Source organism: Urocitellus parryii, chromosome 1 (assembly GCF_045843805.1).
Source record: "Urocitellus parryii isolate mUroPar1 chromosome 1, mUroPar1.hap1, whole genome shotgun sequence".
Lineage (NCBI taxonomy): Eukaryota > Metazoa > Chordata > Mammalia > Rodentia > Sciuridae > Urocitellus > Urocitellus parryii.
In genome coordinates, this window is record NC_135531.1 from 283083036 (window position 1) to 283099458 (window position 16423).

A 16423-nucleotide genomic window follows, 5' to 3' on the forward strand; every position below is an offset into this window, starting at 1 on the left:
AGACAGTGGGGAGACAGCGGGAGACAGCGGGAATCAGGGGGAGGCAGTGGGAGACAGTTGGAGACAGAGGGGAGACAGTGGGGAGACAGTGGTAGACAGCGGGGAGACAGCGCGGAGACAGGGGGAGACAGTGGGAGACAGTGGGATACAGTGGGGAGACAGTGGGGAGACAGCGGGAGACAGGGGGAGACAGTGGGGACATGGGGGAGACAGTGGGAGATAGTGGGGAGACAGTGGGAGACAGCGGGAGACAGTGGGGAGACAGTGGGAGACAGTTGGAGACAGTGGGAGACAGCGGGAGACAGTGGGGAGACAGTGGGAGACAGTGGGGAGACCGCGGGAGACAGTGGGGAGACAGCGGGAGACATTTGGAGACAGTGGGAGACGGTTGGAGACAGAGGGGAGACAGTGGGGAGACAGTGGGAGACAGCGGGGAGACAGCGCGGAGACCGGGGGAGACAGTGGGAGACAGTGGGATACAGTGGGGAGACAGTGGGGAGACAGCGGGAGACAGGGGGAGACAGTGGGGACATGGGGGAGACAGTGGGAGACAGTGGGGAGACAGTGGGAGACAGCGGGAGACAGTGGGGAGACAGTGGGAGACAGTTGGAGATAGTGGGAGACAGCGGGAGACAGTGGGGAGACAGTGGGAGACAGTGGGGAGACCGCGGGAGACAGTGGGGAGACAGCGGGAGACATTTGGAGACAGTGGGAGACGGTTGGAGACAGAGGGGAGACAGTGGGGAGACAGTGGGAGACAGCGGGGAGACAGCGCGGAGACAGGGGGAGACAGTGGGAGACAGTGGGATACAGTGGGGAGACAGTGGGGAGACAGCGGGAGACAGGGGGAGACAGTGGGGAGATGGGGGAGACAGTGGGAGACAGTGGGGAGACAGTGGGAGACAGCGGGAGACAGTTGGGAGACAGTGGGAGACAGTGGGAGACAGTGGGGAGACAGTGGGAGACAGTTGGAGACAGTGGGAGACAGCGGGAGACAGTGGGGAGACAGTGGGAGACAGTGGGGAGACCGCGGGAGACAGTGGGGAGACAGCGGGAGACATTTGGAGACAGTGGGAGACAGCGGGAGACAGTGGGAGACAGCGGGAGACAGTGGGAGACAGTGGGGAGACAGCGGGGAAACAGTATGAGACAGTGGGGAGACAGTGGGCCGACAGTGGGAGACAGCGGGGAAACAGTAGGAGACAGTGGGGAGGCAGTGGGGAGACAGTGGGAGACAGCGGGAGACAGTGCGGAGACAGCGGGGAGACTGTGGGAGACAGCGGGAGACAGCGGGAGACAGGGGGAGACAGTGGGGATTCAGGGGGAGACAGTGGGAGACAGTGGGGAGACAGCGGGAGACAGTGGGGAGACAGTGGGAGATAGGGGGAGACAGCGGGGAAACAGTATGAGACAGTGGGGAGACAGCGGGAGACAGTGGGGAGACAGTGGGAGACAGTGGGGAGACAGTGGGGAGACAGTGGGGAGACAGCGGGGAAACAGTATGAGACAGTGGGGAGACAGCGGGAGACAGTGGGGAGACAGTGGGAGACAGTGGGGAGACAGCGGGAGACAGTGGGGAGACAGTGGGAGACAGTGGGGAGACAGCGGGGAAACAGTATGAGACAGTGGGGAGACAGCGGGAGACAGTGGGGAGACAGTGGGAGACAGTGGGGAGACAGCGGGAGACAGTGGGGAGACAGTGGGAGACAGTGGGGAGACAGCGGGGAAACAGTATGAGACAGTGGGGAGACAGTGGGCCGACAGTGGGAGACAGTGGGGAGACAGCGGGAGACAGTGGGGAGACAGTGGGAGACAGGGGGAGACAGCGGGAGACAGCGGGAGACAGTGGGAGACAGTGGGGAGACAGCGGGGAAACAGTATGAGACAGTGGGGAGACAGTGGGCCGACAGTGGGAGACAGTGGGAGACAGCGGGGAAACAGTAGGAGACAGTGGGGAGACAGTGGGAGACAGCGTGAGACAGTGCGGAGACAGCGGGTGACAGCGGGAGACAGCGGGAGACAGGGGGAGACAGTGGGGAGACGGGGAGACAGTGGGAGACAGTGGGGAGACAGCGGGAGACAGTGGGGAGACAGTGGGAGACAGGGGGAGACAGGGGGAGACAGTGGGAGACAGTGCGGAGACAGCGGGGAAACAGTAGGAGACAGCGGGGAGACAGTGGGAGACAGTGGGAGACAGTGGGGAGACAGAGGGGGACTTGGGGAGACAGTGGGGAGACAGTGGGAGACAGCGGGAGACAGCGGGAGACAGGGGGAGACAGTGGGGAGACAGGGGGAGACAGTGGGAGACAGTGGCGAGACAGCGGGAGACAGTGGGAGACAGTGGGAGAAGGTGGGAGACAGTGGGAGACAGTGGGAGACAGCGGGAGACAGTGGGAGACAGTGGGAGACGGTGAGAGACAGTGGGAGACAGTGGGTGACGGTGAGAGACAGTGGGAGACAGCGGGAGACGGGGGAAACAGTGGGGAAATGGCGGGGAGACGGCGGGAGACAGGGACCAGCACTCACAGGCTCACCTTCCAGAAGGCAGGCCAGGCCTGGATGTGACTGGGACTCAGTGTGGAGTCTGAGGGGCAGGGGCAGGGCCACCTGAGCCATCCTGATGTGGGTCACCAGTGTGTGTGTGAGGTGATGTCCCCAGAGGAGCTTGGACAAGTGGGTCCAGGGACTGCATGGGCCGCAGCAGGCCAAGGGAGGCCAGTCCTGGATCTCGCGCCACACGTGCCAGGGGCCTGCTGCCCTGGGGCTGCGTGGCTGCAGGGTAGGGGCCCTCCTCCAGCCCCCAAAGACAAGCCCAAGGGTTCCGACTCAGCAAGCGGCCAGCCTGCTCTGTCCTTGCCCTCCTCGTCTGTCTCACCAGGGCCACCTTCCTCCTGCCCCTGCCCACCGACCCCCATCTCTCCATTTTCCATCCCTCCTTCGGGGACGAGGGCCTCTCCAGTCCCTCCCTCATCCTGGTTCCCAGGCCCCGTCTGACCTCTCAGGAACAGCAGCTTGGGAGCAGTGCCAGAGGGCCAGCCGTCCCCAGCTGCCGTCATGGAGTACTGGCCGTGGCTCACCTCCTCTGAGTGCCCCACTGGCAGGCCCCGCTGCCCAGCTGTGGAGTGCTGGACATGAGTGTCCCAGCAGCCCTCAGCCCCACCCACCCCAGAGTCTCCACCCCAAGGACTCCAGCCAGGCGGGCAGGTCCGGGGCAGGTGGGAGGCCCAAGGGCTGCTCACCCAGTGGGCACCTCAGAAGAGGTCCTGGCCTAGAACCAGAGGCACTCACGGCCAGGCTGGAACTGGCAGTCAGGGTCCAGCAGCTGAACGGCCAGGGGCATGGACAGGATGGACGGTACAGATATCCCCCTGCCTTTCCTCACCTGAAGACCACCAGCTCCACGCTCCACCCTGGGACAGGCAGGAAGCTGCCCCCACCCTCCTGTTCCCCTTCCCAGCTGGGGGCACCACAGGGCTGAAGGACAGGAAGGAGCTGGACCACAGAGCCACAGTTGGGTGCTGAGAGTCCAGGGAGGTACAGGACACGCTGAAGAGGTCAAGAGGCGGCAGGAGAGCCCCCACCTGGCCAGGCCCTGCCCCGGCCTGCGGCACTCCTGAGTGAGATCACCCTCTCAGTGCGTCCCAGAGCCGTGTGCCCAGAGCTGGGGCCGGCACTGTGCCAGCCAGGTGGGAGGCAGGCCCACTCAGAGTGGCCGGGTGGCCTCCACCCTCCATGTGCATGAGCACAAGAACATGCTTTTGCTCAGAGCTCCCTGGAGTAAGGCCTGCAGACACCTTGGTCCACAGTAGGGAAGGCAGAGCCCAGGTGGCCCAGGCCCCTGGGCGCGGAGGCTGCTGTGGGCGATGGCTGTCCATGGTCCCTCCCCAGCCACCTGCCTCCACTTCCCATGGGGAGAACCGTCAAGCTGAGGGTCTTTCCAGCACAGGCGCGCGGGCCCCACTGCCCCTCCCTGCTGTGGCCAGTGACCCCACAGGCAGGAGACCTGGCACCATCTTTTCCGCTCTCTCTGGTGCCCATCATCCCACCCAGCGAGCGTGACCACCCTCCCACACCACCCACTCTGGGGGAACCTGCTCCCAACACAGGGACCAGTCACCTTGTCCCTTGCCCCAGAGGGCCAGGGCTCACTATGGAGCTGACCCAGAAGAGGAGCTGACCAGCAGCTCGTAGCCCACAGGTGCTGGCAGGCACAGGCAGCAGGCCCCCCACTGGAGCCTGAGCAGCCTCAGTGGGTGGCCACAGGACCCGAGCGTCGGTCGAGCAGGGAATAGGCTGTCCCCGTGTGGACGCAGGAGTCAGCATGCTCCAGGGCAGGAGGGAGGCAGGGACACTGTGGCAGAAGGTTCCCTAAGTGGCTCTCGGGGCGTCAGTGGGACTTGACGTGTGAAGGGAGGATCCAGGACGGTTCCCCTCCAGAGGAAGCCGACTGCACCACAGCACCCTCCATCACCTGGGGTCAGCCCTGGCACGGTGCCACCGTCTCCCCATCAAGCCAGGCAGAGTGACCAGCAAGACACTCTGAACTGGACAGCCCCAGTTCCTCTGAAAGGACACAGCCCACAGCTGGGCTGTGGAGGAGCGAATGGGAGAGCTAGCCTGCTGGCAGGAGCCACACGAGCCGCAGGTGGACACCACTGAGCTCAAACAGCCACCACAGCATGCAGCGCCCACAGAGGTCCTGACATGGTCACCACTGGTCATCCCCAGACAGACATAGGTGCCTCTCCTTCTTTACACAAAACTGATTCTGGGCTGATTCTAAAACCACAGGTAACAGCAGTGCACTGAGATGGCTGTGAAGTCCAGGCCAAGGTCATCCTTGTGCCCTGGTCCCCTCTGGGGATGGCTCCCTGTGCCTGCCTGTCAGCCCAATCCTGCAGCACGAGACAGACGGGCTCAACACATACTGACACTTTCACGCAGTGAGGGTCACACTGAGGCAGAAGAGGAACGCGATGCCGTAGGGTCCGTCCCCATCAGGAGACAACAGTCCAGGAACAGGAGGGGAGAGGGACATCAGACGGTCACACTGGTGGGCACTCGCGACCTATGGCATGGGCCCACCGCTCCCAACACCACCTTCCCCTGAGCCCCGGAGGGCTCAGCTGATGGGTGAAGAGGGCACAGATCTGAGTGGGCAGAGCCTGAGAGCCACGCGGTGGAAGGGGCCAGTGACCACCTGCAGGCGTGGGGCAGGTGACTCCGTCACCACGTAGAATGCAGAATGGCCAGCAAGACACCATGACTCTCCGACAGCAGTCCCTGAGGGGCGTGTGTGAGGGTGTGTGGGGAAAGGGCTGGTGTGCACAGACGGAAGTCTGAAGGGACACGCTCCTCGTCCAGATGCCGCCCTCAGTCACTGCCACCCTGGCCTTTGTCCCCTTTCTTAACAAAAAGTGCACTTTCCACACAGAATAAAAAACATGAAGCCATTTTCATTGGGGAAAATGATGTTCTAGAAAAATCCTGAAGAGCATGGGAAGGTGTCCGTGGTCTTGTTTGGAGCGTGCAGAGGGCACCCCGTTTTACACACAGGTGTGCGCGCCTGCCTGTGTGCCTGAGCGTCTCTGGAAGGACTCGGGCTGGCCACGGCCACTTCTGGGGTCAGGACCTGAGCCTCGCCCTTGCTCTCTTGGGCTTCGTGTTCTCTAATGTGGAGAATGAAGTGTGACTGCAAATAAGAGGCCAGGCCAGCCGCATCTTCCCCACCCACAGGGACAGCTGCTGACCCCCAGTGCAGCCCCCACCTGGCCGTGGCCAGCGGCGACCCTCCAGCTCACCCCTGCTGACAACCAGCCTGGCCTGCCACCCCTGCTGGAGCCCTGAGCACCCGGGAGGCAGAGCTCCACGCAGGGGCTCCTCGCTCTGCCCAGGGCCCTCCTCACCCCTGCTGGAGCCCTGAGCACCCGGGAGGCAGAGCTCCGCGCAGGGGCTCCTCGCTCTGCCCGGGGCCCTCCTCACCCCTGCTGGAGCCTTGGCTGGGACAGCCCCAGGGAGACTGCTGCCCGTGGAGCCCATCAGGACAGGGAGAACCTTCACGCAGCATCTGGACGGCCCCCCGCACTGCTCCACTCCAGACCCCAGAGGGCGCACCTCTTCCTCTGCCACCGGTCCCACCCTCGGCCACTCTGCTGGCCGCAGCAAACCTCAGCTCAGGGTCCCAGCCCCCGGAAGCCCCCTCCCAGGTCACTGCCCGCCCTCCTCCCGTCTCCACCAAGGCAGGACGGGGTGTCCCGCCAGCCCTGGTCTACATGGCGTGGCTGCCGTCCACCTCCCTCTCATCAAGGAGGTCACTGAGGGTGCTGCACAGGTTGCCCCCAGGCCCCAGCACATGACAGACACTTAGGAAATGGACCCTGGGCCCCCTCAGACCCTGTGCCGAGGGAAGGACGCAGATGCAGCCTCCCTTCTGAGCCGGGATCTGCTAGTCACTGGGAACTCCTGGGTCCAGAGGCCATCTCTGCAGCACAGTCCAGCCCTACCCGCTCATCCTCCTGCAGCAGGGCCCGCTTCGCTCTGGACATGACCCTGGCTGCCCTGCCACGGGGCTTATTGAAAGCTGATGGCTTCTCCTCTCTTCTCCCCCCACCTCCCCAGCCCTGGGAGAAGCAAACCCCCCTTCTCCAGCCCAGGCCGGGTTGCCTGACCCCAAGCACACCAGGGAGTGACTCGGGCTTCAGGGCCGGTGCTCAGAGACCCCAGAGCGGCTGGCTCTCAAGGCCGCGGTGAGTGGTGGCCCTGCCCACCGGGAAGCAGCCTTGGCCCGGCTCTGTAAAAGCCCTCCGTTCCCCTGAGGGGCAGAGCCCCAGCCCGGGATCTGAGTCCCGCGCTCCTCCTTGGCTAGCAGAGCAATCAAACTTCCTCTTCCTTTTTATCAAAACTATGACCTGAGTGTTGGAGCAGCAAGGGGGACACGGACTGAGCTCCCAGTAACACTCCCAGCCTTCCTCCTGACCTGAAAGACAAAGCACAGCCAGCCCAGGCCCCGTGGGAGCCGGTGAGGCCTCACGGCTGGCGCCCACACAGGCCTAGGGCCTGGGACGTCACCCTGTGCGGGCGGAGTGGGCGCAGACGGGAAGAGCTGGCGGGGGGGCCACTTTATTGTGGGGTCAGGAGCGAGGCGCCTCAGTGACTTCCTATATCAGCTCCCACAGGGGCCAGCAGCCTGGAGGTGGCCCAAGGCAGTGAGACGTGGGCACAGCCCTGCCCCGTCTGGCCCAGGTCCAGTGCTGCTCCTTCACTGACGGTCTTCGGCCTCCCTGAACACATCCTTCCAGCGGGATGCTGCAGGGGGAAGAGGCGCTGCGGGGGGGGGGGGGGCCGGACCAGCCCCAGGGAGGCCAGGCCCAGGACTGGGGACTCAGCCTGGCTCAGTGTCCACGGAGCCTTGCCACCTGGGTCAAAGGGCTGCTGTGCCAATCCCCCCCCAGCAGGGGATTGCTGGAGCCCCCCAGGGGGGCCTGCAGTGGCCCTGTGTGCCCTGGCCAGTGTTTCCTGAGCTGTCTGCAGCCAGGTCTGCAAACGGAAGGGCCCACTTCTGCGTGCGCCCAGCAGGGGCCGTCACTAGAAGTCCTACTTTATGAGGGATGACCTGAAGGTGTTCAGCAGTGTGCCAGGGCAGGGCCCATGGGCAGCTCAGAGACAGCTCCAGTCTCTGCTCCCTTTGGAACCCCCTCCTGGTGTGCACCGGGCCCCTCCCTCTGCTGGCCCTGATGGCACCGAGGCAGGGTGGGGTGGGCAGACCAGGCTGATTCCAGAAGACACCTGTCCACCTTTACAGAGCCACGATGTCTGAGAGGGGGTGCTGCAAAGAAGCCTCCAGAAATTGACCAGAGGCCCATGGACTGTGGTCTCTGGGGACTGGTGTCCAGGAGAGCTCCTGACCCCTGAGAACAGAGCCCAGGGGTCAGCAGAGCAGGCCCAGCTCTGTGGGGATGGGGACGTGCCATGGCCCAAGGAGCACTTAGGAAGGGCCCCAGTGCTGCTGAAGTTCTGGGAAGGGCTCTCGGACGCCTCCCGGCCTCTGGCCTACCTGTGGCCGTAATGTCACTGCAGTCCTTCCTGTGGAACTCGGTCCAGGCTCTGGCCTTGCAGTACTTGCTGCAGGTCAGGATCCCATAGCAGCGGGTGCAGGGTGTGAGGCGGACCCCGACGGAGCGGCCACACTGGTAGCAGAACTTGAAGAAGGGGAGGCTGTGGGAAAGCCCAGGGTCAGGAGGAGGTGCCCCCTGGCGGGGGACACTTGAGCTGCTGGGGCCTGCTCAGCCACCCCCACCCACGGGCAGCTGCCACAGGTGGAGGCATCCAGTGAGTGCCCCAGACAGGAGACAGACGCGCTGGGAGCCCTGGGAGGCACGGGCACACTCCTCCCGTGAGGGCTGGCCACGTGGACAGTGGACATCTACCTGGAGACAGTGGCCGCAGTGTGAGGGCCGAGGGGACCCCACACACAGGGGGAAATGCCTGGGTGCCGATCTGGTGAGAGAAGCTGGCTCCTCGGGGGCAGACCTCAGGCCTGCCCTGGTCACCTCTCCCCCTGAATCGGGTCCCTAGGGATTGACTGGTGAGGACGTCCCCATGAGTTAGGTCCAGCCCCTGCTCTCTCATCCTGGGGACACCATGTGAGCACAGAGAAGACTCCTGGGGCATCCCGGAGAGCAGAGCCTCGGCTGCAGCCCTGCTCTCCAGGGAGGAGGCTGCCCTCCGCAGGACATGGAGCCCATTGTGGCCTGACCAGGGCAGCCAGAGCAGCTCCAGGAGTGGGCCCTGAGACCCTCACCCTGACTGCAGCCCCTGCCCAGGAGCAGGGCTGCCTGGGGAGGCCACGATTCTCAGGACAAGGGGAACGGCCTGACCGGGAGGCCAGGTCCAGCAGCACATCCGAGCCACAGACGCTGTCCCCGGGAAGGGGCCACCCAGCACTCACTTCTCCTGCTCCTCCTTGGCTGGGATCTTTGCCACAATGGAGTTCCTCTTCTTCAGCCTGTGGCTGGGGGCCAGCTCCTCTGTGTCAGAAAGAGACCCGCCTAAGCCCCGGGGCAGGCCGAGCCCTCAGTGCCCCGCAGCAGGCCTGCAGGAAGGGCCTCCCCCAGGCCCCCTCAGGCCTCCTGCCAAGCCTGCACCATCCCCGCCCCGGTGCCATGGCCACAGGCCAGCACAGGGCCTCCTTCCCTCCTGCCCAGCCCCCGCCCCCAGCGCCCTCTGCCTGAGGCCCTGCACACCTCTCCTGTCCTCCCTAGAGTGGCCATGCTTCTCTGCCTGTCTGTTTAGTGACCAGCTGAGCTCACTGGAGACATCTACACCTGGGGGATGCCATGGTCACCCTGGGCTGGCAGTGGTTGGGCAGGGCTCTCCTTGACCAGCCCCTACCACACCCTGCCATGCAGTTCTCTTAACTGCTGACCGATGTTCCAGGTCCACTCAACCCTGGGACATAAATTGCTCCCAGACTGATCCAATCAAGTCAGGGCTCCCGAGGTTCCAACCAGGCGGACTCGACAGCTGTCGGCACCTGGCCGCGTGGCAGCTGGGCGGATCTCTGCCACAGGTCTGCCAGGACCCCAGTGGCTGAGCGCACCATCAGCCTGAACCTCTCCATAGTGAGCTGAAGGAAGTGGCCTCCCTGGGCAGTCAGCGCTCTCTGTCATGGGCGTCTCCTCTGGGCCCTTCCCTGAGCCATGGCTCTGGAGGGGGTGCTGGGACAGTGACATCCATGTCAGAGCTGAGACTCACGGGAGAGGAGAAGACCTGATGTCCAGGCTGGCCTCACTGGCTCCCTGTGCCCTCCTCCGGGGCCCTGGAGACGTGGCCTGTCCTTCCTGGAGTTCCAGATCTCCTCAGGGTCTCCATGGAGCCCTCCGGCACCTGTGTGGCCCCATGTCCACCCCCCTGAGCCCTCTGGTGCACTCTCTCCTCCTCGCTCGGGCAGTGCCACCACAGGCGTCCACGCCAACAAGCGTGGTCTGTCCTTGTGCTTTTCCTCTCCGCAGATGGCACCGTCTCCACCATGGGTTCCTTCCTCTTGCCACAGCTGGGACTCTCTCGCAGACTGTTCCATTTTCAGAGTGTGGGATTTTGAAGTCCAGAATGTCCACTTTGCCCTTCTGGGTCACTTCTCCCCTGCATCGATCTCCTCTGTTGGCAAGACGTTCCCTCGCACCTTCCTTTGCCTCTTAACCATGGTTTCCCCGACTCTTGAACGTGCCCGTGAGGCTACTGGGAAGTCCTCCCTGTCCCACTGAACTCTGGTCTCTGGCAGCTGCCGGTGCCGTCCTGCAGGGCGATGTGTGCCTTGGCACCTCTCTGCCTGTCTCGCGGTCACCCGTTGAAACAGCACCTCCCCTGACACGCAGCAGCCGCTGGGGTGCTGACCTCCCCTTGCTGCCGGCTGCTTGTCCAGTGGCCAACTGGGTGGGCGTCGACCCCCACTCCATAGCATGAGGCCCCTGATGCAGACCTCCGGGGTGAGGCCTGGGTCTGTATGCCCAGGTCACCCTGGATGGCCATCTGTCTTCGTGAGCATACCTAGATATCACTCTACTTGTGCTGAGCTGATTGCTCCCAGGCTTCAAAAATGTCTGCAGACATAACCTGCCCTTTAGAGGGACAATCAAATCAGAGATCTTGGGGGACTGTCCCCATGGTGAGTGCTTGGGATCTGTCCTGGCCCTGAATGGCCACTCCTCTTCTTTCCCCAGCTCTCTGGCCATGGGCCATGCTGCCGTTCAGCCTCCCATGGACCCCCTCTCCCCCCACTGCCTCCCTCTGGGCCTGACTTTGTCCATGTGCTGCTGGAAATGCACTCAGCTTCTCTGTCAAAGCTCCGACTTCACAGGGGGACTCTCCCTGGGCAGCGCCTGGACACCAACGCTCTGTAGCTGGGTGGCAGCCATGGCAGGCATCTCCCGAGTGACACTCGGTGCAGGACCCTCTGACAGAACAGAGGAGGCAGAGGCTCTGGTCTCCTCCTCCTGCTCCCAGCCTGGGTCCTGTACGAGAGCCCAGCCATCTAGGGGTGCCATGCCCAGGGCAGAGCTGGTCCCTCAGTGGGCGTGTGTGAGTGAAGGTCACTTCTAGTCACACCGGCCAGGACGCAGCAGCAGCAGCAGGCCCATGTGTGGCAGGAGTGAGCGTCTGTGGGCAGGGACCAGGGCTGGGAGTGCTTGGTGGCCATGTGCCTGGGAGTGCCCTGGATGGTGGGTGTGGAAGGTGTGAGTGTGCCTGGATGGGCGTGGGTTGCCATGGACACAGGTGGGCAGGTGGCTGAAGACATGGGTGTGTGGTGGCCGTGGTGTGCTGGCCGTGGTGTGCTGGCTGTGGTGTGCTGGCAGTGGAGTGCTGGCTGTGGTGTGGTGGCTGTGGTGGCTGTGGCCGTGGTGTGGTGGCTGTGGTGTGGTGGCCATGGGGTGGTGGCCGTGGGGTGGTATGCTGGCTGTGGTGTGCTGGCTGTGGGGTGGTGTGGTGGCCATGGCATGGTGGTGGTGGTGTGTGGCCATGTTATGGTGGCCGTGGGGTGGTGGCTGTGGTGTGGTGGCTGTGGGGTGGTGGCCGTGGGGTGGTGTGCTGGCTGTGGTGTGCTGGCTGTGGGGTGGTGTGGTGGCCATGGCATGGTGGTGGTGGTGTGTGGCCATGTTATGGTGGCCGTGGTGTGGTGGCTGTGGTGTGCTGGCTGTGGGGTGGTGGCCGTGGTGTGGTGGCTGTGGTGTGCTGGCTGTGGCCGTGGTGTGGTGGCTGTGGTGTGGTGGCCGTGGGGTGGTGGCTGTGGTGTGCTGGCTGTGGCCGTGGTGTGGTGGCTGTGGTGTGCTGGCTGTGGCCGTGGTGTGGTGGCCGTGGGGTGGTGGCCGTGGGGTGGTGGCCGTGGGGTGGTATGGTGGCCGTGGGGTGGTGGCCGTGGGGTAGTGGCCATGGAGTGGTGTGGTGGCTGTGGTGTGGTGGCTGTGGTGTGGTGGCTGTGGTGTGCTGGCTGTGGGGTGGTGGCCGTGGTGTGGTGGCTGTGGTGTGCTGGCTGTGGCCGTGGGGTGGTATGGTGGCTGTGGGGTGGTGGCCGTGGGGTGGTGGCCCTCCCAGGTGCCCTGCCCGGCACACCTTTCCTGCTGAGCTGCAGCGCCCTGGCGTCCCACTGCTGCTCCCTGGTGAGCACAGCCTGCCGCAGCTGCACACCCATGTGCTCCAGCAGCTTCTTCCGGGCCAGAAACGTCTCCCTCTCCGTGGGCATCAGCGCGTGGAAGGGGCAGTGGGCGATCTTCCGGTCCTGTGACACACTATGGGGTCACCACAGACTCAGGCTATCTCCCCACCCAAGGCACAGTCTTAGAGTCACCAAGGGCCCCCCTCCCCGAGCCTGAGCTGCAGAGTGACTGGGTGAGGGGCCACCTCCATCCAGAGTGACGAGGGACTGTGAGGTGCACACCAGCCCGCGCTCACCACCGTGGGGCCTCCTGCCTCGAGGACCAGGGTGGGTTGCAGGTGTGCCTGGCTCCACCAGAGGGAAGCCAAGTCCCCCGGTGGCCCTGCTCAAGACGAAGCCTTACCTGGTAGAACTTGAAGTAGCCGTAGTCCACCGCTGTGCCCACGGCCACCCTGTCACCCTGTGTGAGCGTCACGGGCTTCAGGATGTCAGCCCCGTGGCTAATGAGCCGGTCAATCTGTGGGAGACAGAACCCCTCAAACTCAGAAGCCACAGCGGGGCCCTCACAGCCACCCACGGCATCAGGCTATGTGCATGGCAGCCCCTGCCCACAGCCGGAGGCTCTGCAGACACTCTAGGCTGCCAGACGGCAGCACAGGGAGAGGGCAGGGCTGCCCACAGGGCTTGGTCCCCTGCCTTCTGCCCAGAGGCCACTTTCTGGGTGTAGGGAGAACCAGAGGCAAACAGGAAAACAGGCTGGTCTCAGCCTCGTCCGAGGGACACTACTCCCTGGTTGGGTGGCCGTGGCCGTGGCGTGGTGGCCGTGGTGTGGTGGCCTTCCCACACACGTCCAAGGGACACCACTCCCTGGGGCACTTCCCTGGAAGACCGCCCAGCAGCACCACGGGGTCCTGCCAGGCTTCAAGGTACGCAGTGTGAAGGCAAAGGCAGGGGTGCTGGTGACACTGCAAACGCATATCTGTGATGACGTGTGTGCGCTCACGTGCAGTGTGGGCGTGTGTAGGTCCAAGTGTGTGGTCACACACGTGCACACTGGGGGTTGCAAGCGACATTCAGGCACCTGAGTGCAGATGTGTGCATTTCTGAACATGTGTGCACTGTGGGGGTGGGCATGCTGTGTGCGTGGGTGTGGACAGATGTGTACTGTGTGTGTGCACACGCGTGTATGCGTTGCCAACACGCCACAGCAATGCTCTCTGGCTCAGCATTGACCACGGATTACACTCAAAGCAAATGGCACCTAACCGTCGGCACCACCCACCCCCACCCCAGCCAGACCAGGAGGACGCCCTGGGGGCCCAGTGTGGCTGGATGAACACAAGGTGACATGTGGCCTCCTCGCTAACTAAGTGCCAGTGGGACCCCGATTCAGGGATGCATGTCAGCTGTCCCACGCCTGTGCCTGGTTTAGCATTCACCCTGCACAAACACAGGAGCCCCGGATTCTCAACAAGGCTGTGAGCGCAGCATCGCGGGTGTGGCACCTGGCACTGGGGGTAGCAGTCTGGCCGGAGCAGTGTCCACCGTGTGGTTCTGCAGGGGCGGAGGGTGGAGCATACCAGATTGCACCAGGCAGCAGTGACACTGTGCTGCGTATCGGGCAAAGAGCGAGCTTCCCACTGTCCTGACCCCCCTACAAGAACCCCCATCCCTCTCCCCACTCCCCTCTCCCCTCTTCCTGCTGGAGCCATGATACTCTTCCAAAAGAGCCAGTGCTGGACAGCCCTCCAAGGTCTACCACCTTGTCTGCCCTTTTCCAAAGAAAGCAGAGTGCCAGGGTGTGGCTTGGTGGCAGAGCCCTGCCTAGCACGCACAAGGCCATGGGTTCAGTCCCCAGTGATGCAAAAACATGACCAGAAGGCAGGGGCAGATCGTGGGTGAGCCACGGGGTGCAGGCAGCTGCAGGTGCTCGGCTGATGGACAGGTGGATGGACAATGATTCCTCCTGTCCTGCACAATGATGCTGGGGGCTAACCACCCCAGCTCTGCCTTCAGGCACAGGAGCCCTGGGCCTTCCTCAGTGGGCACCAGGTCTCACCAGGCAGCTGGGCCAGGCAGTGCATGGCCAGCCCCCCTCTGAGCTCCCAGGCCCCACAGCCGCTCACTTGGTCTGCTCCCTCCCTCCTCGGCCTGACGTCCCAAGAGCAGCTCCAGCCCTCTGAACTGCTGCCCACCATACTCAGTCAGGCACAGGGTGGCCAGCCTGCCCTCCGCCCCCATCCCAGGCCCAGCCCACCCTCCACCTCCCATCCCAGGCCCCTCCCGCCCCCCTGTCCACCTCTCACCAGCGCTATTTTGTTGTCAACGCTCCTCTGATGCTCATAGGCCAGGTCACACACGACACACAGGGCACTGCCCAAGCCTCTGGTCAGGGGCAGGTTGGGGTCAGCTCCCTGGGACAGGAGCTCCTTCACGATCTGCAACAGATGGGTTCCACAGAGGCCACCATGTCACGTCCCCTCACTGCAGTCTCCTGCGGCCATCTCTGGGCACTTTCCATGGAGCCCATATCCAGAGGACCATGTCATGGGGTCACATGGAGATTCCTTAGGGAAGAGCCGGGATTCCACCCTGAGCCCAGTTCTGGTGTTGTCTCATGGACAGTCCACACGGCGGCTCCAACAGCCCTGACTCCTGTCCTGCTTTCTAGCCAGGCAGCGCTAAGCCCTGACAGGCCCAGCACAAGGTCAAGAACATACCGGAGGCCGTGTGTGCCCTGCCCCAGCTTTCTGCCTCTCAGCACTGTACAGCCTGCGACTGTGCTACCCCTGGGCGAGGGTCTGGCTCCCCGGCTAGCACGTGGGGTCCTGGGGAGCGGAGAGTCCATCTTATTCAACACCTACTGCCTGTGGCCGTGCTGCCTGCACAGAGCAGGTGCCCAATAAAGAAGAGTTCAGTGAACCACGGGCAGGGTGCATGCCTTGGGGTGGGAGTGCTCACCAGGTCATTCCCACTAGCGATGGAGAGGGAGAGTGGGGAGTGGCCACTCCACAGCAGGTTGGAATCCGCTCCATGGGAGAGCAGGAGCTGGACCACGTCCCTGGCGTACTGTGGGGGACGAAGCAATGCAGGTTAGAGAGCAGCCCCTGTGCCAGAGGCAGCCATCCCCAGGAGCCCTGCACTGCAGCCCGCGGGGGCCTGGAGCCCGCCGAGCCACACGCCTTCCTCCCACCAGCACTAGGAGGCGCACACTGTCCCAGACTACGGGAGGTCAGAGCTCCCCACACTGAGAAGATGTCTTCTAAACGCTCCTCCTTTCCAGATGGGCAGCAGGAAGGGCCCCGAGGCCCAAGTGACCTAGGGCTTGCTTTCCGAGGAGCAGGGGCGTCAGGGCCCCCGCCCACACCAGCAGGGCCTGGCTCCTGGCAGGTGTCACGGAGGAATGGTCTTCCCCAGGCCCAGCCTGACAGGCACCATCAGGCTGGGAGGTGGCCACCCTCCTGCCCAGGGGAAGCCTCTGCTTCTCCGGCTCAGAGGCCAGCAACAGGCCCAAGCCCTGCAGAGCCACAGGCAGCCCTCGGTGCCTCCCTCTTCCTCTTCTTCCCCAGGAGTGTAGCAGGTGGCCACCTCTGCCCCCCACAGCAGGAACTCCCCCAGGCGCCCTCTCGCGGGGCACTCTGAGCCCTCCAGATGTGGCCAGCAGTGGGCCCTGTGGATCTGCTCCTTCCCCCTTAGGCCTGGTACTGCCTCCGACACCCCTGCCCAGCATCACCCCTGCGCCTGTCCCCAGGGGCTGCCCACTAGGTTATCACCCTGGCCGTAGGTGGGTAAACTGAGGCTCCGCGTCCCGTGCGCCCCGTGGCTAACTGGCCCAAACTGCGCAGGCCCCGAGGCACAGGCTTGGTTTCTGACTTCCCCACATGCACTCAGCCACGTGGTCTCCTCCAGGTGCCTCCAGCACCCAACCTGCTGGGACTGCTCCCAGAGGAAGTGCCGCCAGGCCAGGGGACACTGGCAGGGTAGAACAGCCAGAGCCCCGGACAGCAGCCCCCACGCCTGTCAGCACAGGCCCCATCCCTGTGTGCACGTGGCCTGCCTGTGGCGTGGGTCCAAAAACATTGTGTGCAAGGCTCCAGTGCCTGAGTGGCCCATGTGTCCTCTGCCATTGCTGGTTCCACTCTGACCTGCTGCGCTCCGCTCCACCAGACAGTGCTGCCTGCGGCCCACTGCACTGATCCCCAACCTCACAGGAGGGGCTGCATCTTGAGAACTGCTGGCCTGGACCACAGCAGCCAGGACCCCCATGGGGAAGTG

General features: G+C 63.9%; 1 protein-coding gene across 1 annotated transcript in view; it reads right to left on the reverse strand.

The window, feature by feature from the left end:
- Positions 1-7258: 7258 nt before the first annotated feature.
- Ankmy1 (ankyrin repeat and MYND domain containing 1) overlaps positions 7259-16423 on the reverse strand; it is a 44788-nt gene continuing 35623 nt past the window's right edge. Inside the window, exons 12-18 of the mRNA XM_077795292.1 lie at positions 15110-15217; positions 14455-14586; positions 12552-12665; positions 12104-12271; positions 8948-9024; positions 8054-8214; positions 7259-7305 (exon numbers count right to left, since the gene is read on the reverse strand). Of these exons, the coding sequence (XP_077651418.1) occupies positions 7259-7305; positions 8054-8214; positions 8948-9024; positions 12104-12271; positions 12552-12665; positions 14455-14586; positions 15110-15217 (807 nt within the window). The remainder of the gene's footprint in view (positions 7306-8053; positions 8215-8947; positions 9025-12103; positions 12272-12551; positions 12666-14454; positions 14587-15109; positions 15218-16423) is intronic.